The sequence below is a fragment of the Laccaria bicolor genome, genomic scaffold (assembly GCF_000143565.1).
Source record: "Laccaria bicolor S238N-H82 LACBIscaffold_63 genomic scaffold, whole genome shotgun sequence".
NCBI classification, from domain to species: Eukaryota; Fungi; Basidiomycota; class Agaricomycetes; order Agaricales; family Hydnangiaceae; genus Laccaria; species Laccaria bicolor.
Genome location: NW_001889934.1, coordinates 167,719 through 177,036, shown reverse-complemented (window position 1 = coordinate 177,036; position 9,318 = coordinate 167,719). Strand labels below are relative to the sequence as shown.

At 50.9% G+C, this 9,318-nt stretch overlaps 5 protein-coding genes across 5 annotated transcripts; 2 read left to right on the top strand and 3 right to left on the bottom strand.

Annotated features, from left to right (window-relative positions):
• Positions 1-3,545: 3,545 nt before the first annotated feature.
• Positions 3,546-4,138, top strand: LACBIDRAFT_314745 (uncharacterized protein; the record flags this gene model as incomplete). The annotated part of the gene is made up of 3 exons (XM_001889197.1): positions 3,546-3,665; positions 3,718-3,755; positions 3,808-4,138. The coding sequence occupies 3 exons, from the start codon at positions 3,546-3,548 to the stop codon at positions 4,136-4,138; spliced, it is 489 nt and encodes a 162-aa protein (XP_001889232.1).
• A 281-nt stretch (positions 4,139-4,419) lies between these two features.
• LACBIDRAFT_314744 (uncharacterized protein) lies at positions 4,420-4,752 on the top strand (the record flags this gene model as incomplete). Its single annotated transcript, XM_001889196.1, has 3 exons — positions 4,420-4,435; positions 4,557-4,612; positions 4,660-4,752. 3 exons carry the CDS (start codon positions 4,420-4,422, stop codon positions 4,750-4,752), a joined length of 165 nt encoding a protein of 54 aa, XP_001889231.1.
• Positions 4,753-5,863: 1,111 nt separating this feature from the next.
• LACBIDRAFT_314743 (uncharacterized protein) lies at positions 5,864-6,304 on the bottom strand (the record flags this gene model as incomplete). The annotated part of the gene is made up of 1 exon (XM_001889153.1): positions 5,864-6,304. The coding sequence occupies one exon, from the start codon at positions 6,302-6,304 to the stop codon at positions 5,864-5,866; it is 441 nt and encodes a 146-aa protein (XP_001889188.1).
• Positions 6,305-6,562: 258 nt separating this feature from the next.
• LACBIDRAFT_314742 (uncharacterized protein) lies at positions 6,563-6,862 on the bottom strand (the record flags this gene model as incomplete). Its single annotated transcript, XM_001889152.1, has 1 exon — positions 6,563-6,862. One exon carries the CDS (start codon positions 6,860-6,862, stop codon positions 6,563-6,565), a length of 300 nt encoding a protein of 99 aa, XP_001889187.1.
• Positions 6,863-7,637: 775 nt separating this feature from the next.
• Positions 7,638-8,252, bottom strand: LACBIDRAFT_314741 (uncharacterized protein). The gene is made up of 2 exons (XM_001889151.1): positions 8,045-8,252; positions 7,638-7,992 (listed from the first exon to the last, which is right to left on the bottom strand). Exons 1-2 carry the CDS (start codon positions 8,141-8,143, stop codon positions 7,768-7,770), a joined length of 324 nt encoding a protein of 107 aa, XP_001889186.1. The 5' UTR covers positions 8,144-8,252; the 3' UTR covers positions 7,638-7,767.
• Between the last annotated feature and the right edge of the window lie 1,066 nt (positions 8,253-9,318).

The following is a 9,318-nucleotide window of genomic DNA, read 5'->3' as shown; positions in this document are numbered from 1 at the left end:
TATTTTGTTTTATACCTCAAAACACGACGCATTGCAATGTATGTATATTGAACCGCAAGCACGAAACTACATAGTCAACTCCCACACAAAGTATTGCCCAATTCGTTCAAGTCTATGAATAAGAAGGGCACGGACACGGACGGAGGTAAGCGCGAGTCCGAATCGGAAGAAATTTAGCCAGGAACTTCCGAACTTGAAAGAAGGGTTGGACCCTTGGAACTTGGGAGCCCAAGAACCTGAGTCGGGGTAGGTCGGGGTCCGGTTCGGAAGCGCCAAGACTTGTCACTAAGAGTTGGGAAGGGAGGGAGCTCGACAGGACGGTGCGCGGTGAATGTACAATCCAGTCGAGGCGCAAATTGCAATCCACCTCAGGCTGCACCTCAGTACAGTTGCCTTGATTGATCATGGGCTCGGTGGCTTGACGGGGACCTCGGGCACGCCATGCTAGTACTGTAGTAGTAGTACTAGCAGTGGACGATCACATGGCGGAGATGGTGTATAACAGGCCCATGGAGCACGTTTATGAAAGAGAGAAAAGTTTCTTGTTGGGATACCGCCTTGTTACAGTCATGAAGTAGTGAGGGTAAACATAAGAAACCACTCCAAGAGGACGAGAGAGGGGTGCTGTCAACTCGCGAAGTAGGCTGCGCAGTACACCACACTGCAGCATCTGTTTGGATGCGAAAAGGGGGGTGGAACTTGGAGCTTCAGCTTGAGACACATGGAGCGATTGGGTAAATGTCGAGAGGCAGGAAGAAATAGGTTCGGGCAAATCTAGGAAGTCCCGGCAAACATGGATCGTGGGATGGAGTGAGATGTCAAGCGCAAGAAATGAGCCATGAGGAGAAGGCAAAGGATGGAGGAGGAAGCTGTGACTGCGTCACTCTTAACGACGGAAGATGGGTGGTTTGAGTTCTTACTTCTCGTCCAGAACAAAACTAGAATGCAAAGAGAGAAAAGGCGGGGTGTGGTTTGGGCTCATGTAGGTCCGGGGAGTAATGCCAGTGGCCAAACGCCATATCTCATCAATCGTCGAGATAGGGTACCACGACAGGTTCAAAAAAGAGGCACAACGAGAAGGCCAAGGGGAATGGTGGAGGAGACTGCGAGTGCTTTACGGGAAGATGTGTGGCTTCAAGAGCTCCCGTCCGTTACCGTATACGGCAGCAATTGCGGAGATTGGGATGCAGCATTGCGATACGAAGACCCTGCGACTCGAGTGACATCTCAATGGATGGAAAAGGCCGAGGCAGAATGAAGGAAAGGCGGGGAGAGGATATCCTGCCAAAGACGAAATGAATGGCGATAAATGGTGGAAGGAAAGAGCCACGAGTAGAAGGCCAAGAGGATGGAGGGACGAGGAAGCGGAGAGATGTAGCTGGGAGACAAGGAGGAAAGGTGCTGCCAAACGCGAAATAGATGGTCAAGATGCATTATCGTAACGTGGAGCCGCGAGGGAACCAAGAGGATGAAGGAGTGGTTTGGGCTTTCGTCCGTTACCGTGAACAAAACGTCGAAGTTGCAAGAGCTGCTCAGGTAGCACGTTGAACATGGGCAATTGGAACACTGGCACAGCACTCTGGAGGTCAAGGTGTACGGATTGCGCAAGTCGGATCCCAAGGGGGTAGAGATTCGAATTCTGGATGCTGGGTAGATGTATGGGAGAACGTAGGATGTGCTGCCCAATATGCACCTATCAAGCCACAGTGCTTGGATCCGGGATCTCTGGATGACCACTCCTAGATATAAAGTTAATGTGTGCTCGAGCATGTTGGCATGAACAAGTAGTTCTTCTCAAGAAGGGAGGGCCGTTTTGGGGCTATGTGCGATACGACCTGTGGATAGCGGGTTGGGGTGTATGCTAGTGTCGTTTGAAAAATGAAGATGTCGTGGACGTCCAAGCAGGTGTGGGCCCAGTCAACGAAGAAACGCCCAAAAGCGCATCAATTTCACAACACCCATCAAAACAACCAACGTATACTCCGGCATCTGTACCGCGTGCTCCCACCCCTCCCCACACAACCACCCTCCCGACCGTGGTGCGTGACCGGGATACCACTGAACGTTGGCCTGGCCGAGGCGGAGGAGACACCTGACACTGGAGCCCAGGCGCACGGAAGAAAAGTACCTCTTTAAAGGAATGGTCGTAATAAGGGATCGACTTGGTTTATCTTCATAGTAGTGGGATTAAGTTCGTGACAAGACAAATACTCAAAGAGAAAGAACATACACGAACGATGCACAACCCCCTTCCGCGCGCCTTCCACAGCGAAATGCATCATCTCTTCCTGGTTCTCATATGCATTCCCGAGGATCTTCTTCGCGATAATGAGTTCGGGCATGAGATTTAGCACATCCTGCAGGACGAGTCTGTGCGCCAACACGAGGTTTGCGTGGATAGAGTATTTGGTGTGTGATGAGGGTGAGCAGGACGGGATGTCCGTTCCCAGAGTCCAGCAGGACAATTCGCCCGAATTTGGGAGTGGGGGAGAGGGTGTGAATGGGCGGCGGTTTGTCCGACGTCAGCTCGAGCCACATCTTCGTCCAAAGGCTAGCTAGTTTGGAGAGGGGTTAGTATTCGATCTCTTGGGCGACCCATTTCAGGCGGCGTCGAGTTGATTCTTCAACGCGAGAGTTGGGAGTGAGTACACCATTGTCCTCTGGGGACACTTCGTCTGCATCGGTGTGGTCCATGGCCTTGGACTTCTCATCTGCCCTACGCTCTGCACCGCGCACCCCACGTCCTTGGGCAACCTGACCACCTCCCTCGCAATCCTGGATGCTAATCGACACCCCTCCCCGTTAGTCGACACGCCCACTTGCAAGGGCCTAGGTTCTTTCGTTGTCGGGTGCAAAAACTGAAGAGAGGAATTTAACAGTGGGAGAGATCGATTTGTCGAGTTGTTCTACAAATGCCCTAGGCCTGAGGGGCGAGGCTAAGAGAGTGTCCGTGATGCAATGTCTGTACGTCCCGTAAGCCAAGCGTCGAGAACAACGAGCTGGTCCCGCCAGTTGGTGTTCCCGGACGCGCCATTGAACTTTCTCGCATACTGAATGCAGGCCGCCTTTTGCGAGAATGTGTACGTGAAGCGTCAGTTTCGAGAGCCGCGAATGCCCGCAATGCAGCTAATGAGTACTGAGTACTGAGTACCGACCCTATGATAAGGATTCCCTCGAAGTTGCACGACGAAATGAAAGAATGAGGGAGGCGCTCGTATGTGTGTTTGGAGGTGGCTATATGCGTACAGTAACAGTGGTCCCAAATTTTTGCAGGAAGAAGGCAGGCGGCGTGGGGAGCATTGGAGGTGGTTATATGTGCGAAGAGTGAATTTTGGCGACTCTTCGTGGTAGTGGAGAGAGACAACGACCAAAACAAATGTCATCTCCGCCAACTTCAAGTTTACTAGCTTACTACCTACCAAATCGCCTGCCTCGGATTGACACTCGGTTAGGAACTTTGGAGGTGGTTAGATCCGTACTATATCAATACTAATCCGAGGATTAAACGAGGCATCGTAATCGATCCCAAGCTCCTTGCCGCCGCGATGGGAGGAAGGGCCGTGCCCCCGGAGGAACCTCTGCTCTCGACTTTCGAGGAGGGCTTTGGCTACATCACCTCTGCTGCAGTCGGACGTTCGCTAAATGAGTATCAACTCGTCTGCAAAGTGCGTTTATTTGAGCTTCCCTCCGTCAACCCTTTCTCAATCATAAAGTTAGCTGGGTTGGGCTGCCAACTCCTCCGTGTGGCTCGCGCTGTGAGTTGGCTGGTAAATTCGTTTACTACTAGTCCTCTAAATATCACTACAGCGACCACTCGGCGGACACAAGGACATTCGTTGCCTTGAAGATCTTGACGTTGCAAGCCTCTGCAACAATTGTCGGGGGTCATTCACCAGAGAGAGATGTATTCCGGAAGATCGAATCTGCCAACCCCAACAGCCCCGGATTCAATCACTGCTTGGCTCTCAAACGTTTTTTTATTGCCAACAGCGCGGCCGGCGGTCACATATGCTTTGTTACGGAGCCGTTGAGCTCGAGCGTGGCAAACTTTCGAGTGCCTGGGCAGGATGGCTCGCCCTCCCATTGTGAAGCGCATCATAGAACAGGTTCTTCTCGCTCTGGACTACCTTCATCGTGATTCGTGAATGCGGGTATATTCACACTGGTGGGTCTGACCCTGCACACATTCTTATCCTTGCTGATGATCATATGTGAAGATGTCAAATCCAAGAACGTCCTTCTTTCAATACCTAAATCAAGGGCTTCTGGAATAAGCGAATCAACCCAGTCGGAGTCTGCATTGATTTATGGCCCTCCCCTAGACCTAAATCATTGGATTTATGTCTTGTCTTTTCACGTTCACAGCCTCTACCGTATTTTAGCCTTTGTGAATCTATTGAGGATATATCGGTGCGAGTGATGGATTACAGCGAAGGTGCGCACATCTTGCCTTCTACTTTTACTCACTCTTACCGATGATGCATCAACAGCCACTCCCTTCGACGCGCCCAGGAGAGAGTTTCTTCGTTAACCATCTCTAATCCGCGCCCCCGAAGTCACCCTCAGATATCCTTGGACGTCCGCCATCGACATCTGGACTGTCGGTTGCCTTGTACGTTGGTTACCTATATCGCTCCGCTGATACTGAATGCATCCTAGGTGTTTGAAATTCTCACCAATTTGCACCTTTTCGGCCAGGACGCTCGTAATTACTCGCATGAACTCCATTTGCAATATATGGTAGAGGTTTAGGGCCGTTCCCACTTGAATTCCTCAAAGATTGCGAGGATCGGGGGAAATATTTTAATGAGAAAGGTAAGCGTAACTTCATCTGATCATACTCTCCTCGACGATTCATTACTTTCTTAACTTAGACACGCTTCTTCACACAACCAGCGATTCTGAAACATCCACCCTCGAAGTCCCTTTGCGAGAACTTAAAGTCGTTGACGAGAGCGAGATTGTATGCACCGCTGCATTCTTGCGCAGATGCTTGACATTGGATCCGAGGCTGCGACCGAGTGCCCAAGAGCTACTAAAAGATGGGTGGCTATCGTAAATTTTGGCCCCGTGGGAATGATTACCCTTTTGGTTATGCAGCTAGACATTTGAAACTTGATCTACAAAAGGCTTTGGTTCATCGTACTAAGTATGTTCTCAAAGTCTACACTGTTTTCAAAGGAAGGTAATACGTATTTTATGAGTGATTGGCTTTGATAAATAGTTTCTCGCCCCTCAAGCACTAGTAGCCGCATCTTGAACTATGCCTTTGTGTCACTTTTATAGGATTTGCAAATTGCCCAGTAGAGTTCCGATTGTTACGATGACTATGATAGCCAAAACGAGTGGCGGGGGGGAGAGCTGGGACAGTCAGCTGACACTGGCATGCTCAGGAGAGGTGCGCGCTATGGCTCGGAATGGTGAGGCTCGTCACGTTGGGTGCGTATAATGGTCCTTATCTATGGCTAGGTCGTCGACAGAGACGACGACGACCCCAGCGTGGCTCTTGAACGCCCGAGCAGCAAAAAGGGTACGTTCTAAGCCACCAATTGAAATGGCAATGGAGCCTCTAAACATTCCAAAGGGTCCCAAGCGAAGGCTGAGTCCGAGGATGAAGGTGAAGCTGATTTCTCGCTAGAGTTTTTCGCTAGCAATCAAAGCGTCCACAAGGATGACCATGAAATTTAGAAGGAGCTACTTCAAGGCGTCCTCTCCTCCATAGTGTACTGTAGAAAAGACTAAGATGAGCACCAAATCAATATTCCAGAACAACACGAGAAAAACTCGCTCAAGTACAACTAACTCACAACACGTTGAAGCCACCCCATATCAAACCCCGCCCACGCCTCATGAGGTCTCTTCCTCACCCTCCACCCCTCCCCACGTTGCCACTTTTGGCCCTCTGCCCCTTCATCACCCTCTCCCTCATCCCGGCTGCACCGCCACTCCATAACCCCAAGACGCTCCATCCCACAATGATCACTCCTGGGGGGCGCTCTGGTCCCCCTGCCTCGAGGGTTTGTAGGATAGTTGACCAATTGCCGCTTGTGAAGCGTTGATCGGGAATTGACACGCGTGTGGTGATGGTGACTGGGATAGCGAGTTGGGGTGTAGAGGTGCTGTGGTGGCAATGGTAGTAGAAGACGTGGATGGCTTGGACGTAAGAGCAGGAGTAGGCCCAGTCACGAGGAAACACCCAAAGGCGCATCGACAACCTCGCAACACCCACCAAGATAAGCGACGTCTTGCCCCTTTCATACTCCGGCGTCTGTACTTCTCTCTCCACACCAGTGCACATAACCATGCTCTCAGCTACACTGCAGAGCGTGAGCGGGATACCACCGAACGTTGTCCCGACCAAGGCTGAGGAGGTTCCTCAAACGAGGATGGGCTCGGACCCTCACGCACGGGAGGAAAGTACCTCTTCTAGGACAGAGGGATCGCCTCGTTTTTTAACTTCAAAGTGAGAGTAAGTTCGTGACAAGACAAATACCCAGAGAGAAAGAACATACGCGAACGACGCACAGCCCCGTGCGCCTCCCACAACGAGATGCATCAGCTTTTATCTGTTCCCGGGGAACTTCTTCGCGGCAATGAGTTCAGTCTTGCTGAGTATGAGGTTTAGCACGCCCTGCGGCATGAGTTTGTCCGCCGACACGAGGTCCACGTGGATAGTGAGTATGTGGTGTGTGAGGAGGGGGAAGAAGAAGAGTCCCTGTGCGGAGTCCAGCAGAATGAATCGCCCGAGTTTGGGAGTGGGTGTGAGGGTGTGAGTGGGTGGTGACTTGTTCGCCGGCAGCTCGAGCATATCTTCGTAGCTAGTTTGAAGAGGGGCCAATATTCGTACACTTGAGCGACCCATTTCAAGCGGTGTCGAGTTGATTCTTCGACGGGGCGGTTGAGAGTCTGTACACCACTGTTCTCTGCGGACAGTTCGTCTGCATCGGTGTCGTCCATAGCCTTGGATTTAGGAAACTTCATCCGCCCTACGTTCTGTATCGCACACCCCACTCGCCAGCACCTCCCTCGTAATGTTAGACGCTACTTCATACTCTCCTATTAGTCGTCACGCTCACTTGCAAGGGCGTTGCTTTTTCCGTCAAGAACTGATGAGAGGAAGCGAATGGGGGAATGTCGGTCGTGTTCACCGGTATACGGCGATTTTGCAGGAGCGTGTAGTTCTTCTGTAGATGCCCTAGACCTGAGGCCTAAAGCCTGAGGTATGAGCCGATGCAAATGCAATGTCTGTAAGTCCCGTAAGCCAAGCGTGCAGATCAACGAGGTAATTACCGTCCCTGGACGCGCGATTGGATTTCCTCGCATGCTGAACGCAGGCCGCCTGGAAGTGTCCTACACCGCCAAATGACAGGCATGTGAGAAAAACCTGAGAGTCAAACCCTGTGTGGCATGTTTTCCCACCTGTCAGGCAATAATGATCCGAGTCCACACCATGATCGAAATCCGACTAATAGCAGGGTGTGCCCAGGTCGATCTTGGCATTACCTGTCTGGGGCAGCTGGGGACCAGCTGGCAGCCCAGCCTACGTAAATTCACTATATTTTCAATATTTCTCCCTGGCCATATTTGTACTAGGTGTTCATGTTCTTATTTAGTCCATAAAATACAAGGGGCAAGGAGGAGGATGACGTTGGCCACATTTTCATAAGCAAGGATTATAAACAGGTTGCATAGTACAAAGGTATAGGGTGTATGGAAGGATGTGAGAAATGAGGCAGTTCCAATTACTACCTGTGTCTGCTCTTCCGTTCAAAAAACATTCCCCCACCCGACCACCCTTTGCGCTGTCCGCCGAATGCGCAACCACAAACAAGGCGCGTCAAAGCGGAGCCTCTGGCTCGTTGAATGAGAGGAGGGTAGCGGAGGGCGGATACCACGTTGAGATGTTGTCTGGAGAGCCAAGCTTGGGTTTGATGATGGTGATAGGCGCGCGTCTACTGCGGCTGCCACTACGTGGCGCATGCGAAAGTGAACCTGTCCGGGAGAGTCAGTATTAGCAAGTGGCCACTTGTCGGGGAGGAACTACAAAGGGGCAATGGGCAGGAACAAAAGCCCAGAACAGTGACAGGTGGTGACCACGCACAGACGCACGGGTGGGTAACAAGGACAACCAATGGAACAACATGAGGAGGATTACATGGGGCGCAGACCACTTGGTAGTGGAACACAGATGAAAACAAGAAATAATGAGGGGAGCAAGCAAGCAACTGGGCGAGAGACGGTTGTGGTGGAGAGGAAGGTGAGTTTGGTTCTGGTTGAAGTTTGGAAATAACCAAACATAGGGCGGAGTTTAAACGACTTGGGGAAATTTTGGAGAGTTTCTCGCACGGGCCTTTTCATGTTGAGCTCAGGATTCCGTGTCTTTTCTACCTGTAAGAACTTGGAAGTGCTCAATGTATCATTTTATTATCTTACTATGAATAATTTGTATCTCAAGTACATCATTTCGTCGCCCGAAGAAAATTGGCGGTACAGGTCTTCCTGAGCAGAGTTGAAAACCTGTGGGTCAGGTGTCGAGCCGCTGGCTCTGACATTTACGCCCCAAGCTCCGACACACCTGCCCTCCATGCCGGGGCGACCTCCATCAGTAATCTGTCAAGCGGAGATTCATGCCAGATGCCATCAGCATTTTGAACAAATGGTGGTGTACGTCTCCCCCACTCAGACACACGTGATGTGTTCACCTTCCGTATATGGCAATCTCACGACTTAGGGCAATGTGCCATTGCCCTAAGTCGCGCTCGCAGATGCACATAGCGCATCTGCGAGCACCCTAACCTCCTAACCCTAACCTAACCTAACCCTAACCAACCCTAACCTCCTAACCTAACCAAGAACGCGCTACCGCGCGGGGAGAAAATGATTCCCATCCCTAACCATTAAGCCTAACCCTGAACCTAGCCCAACCCCGAACCTACCTAACCTAACCTAACCAACAAAATACTTAGGGCAATTGACATTGCCCTAAGTATTTTGACATTGCCCCCGGTATGTTTTAAATGTAAAAGATAAAAAGTGTCCAAAGAGAGGATTGAACCATCAACCTCAAGAATCTCAGCAGCCATTATGTAAGTTCTCTGAAGCACATTTATCCATTGAGCCATTTGGGCATATTATTTAAGTTGTTATGAGAAGATATATCCGTACAAGGGACACATAATTTGCAATATTTCCTTTTGGGGACATGTCTGAGTGGGGGAGAGCTGGGCCAGCTGCCGCCTGTTGGGAGAACGTATACATGTAAAGCACCAGCTTCGAGAGCTGGGAACGCCCGCGATGCAGCCAATGGTCCCGATTGTA

Bases quoted from the DNA above. Each gene is read 5' to 3' on its own strand.
- LACBIDRAFT_314741 (XM_001889151.1), bottom strand. From the start codon at position 8,143: ATGTTGTTCCATTGGTTGTCCTTGTTACCCACCCGTGCGTCTGTGCGT. The intron at 7,993-8,044 runs GTAGTTCCTCCC...TCTCCCGGACAG, and splicing joins TTCCTGCCCATTGCCCCTTT to GTTCACTTTCGCATGCGCCA.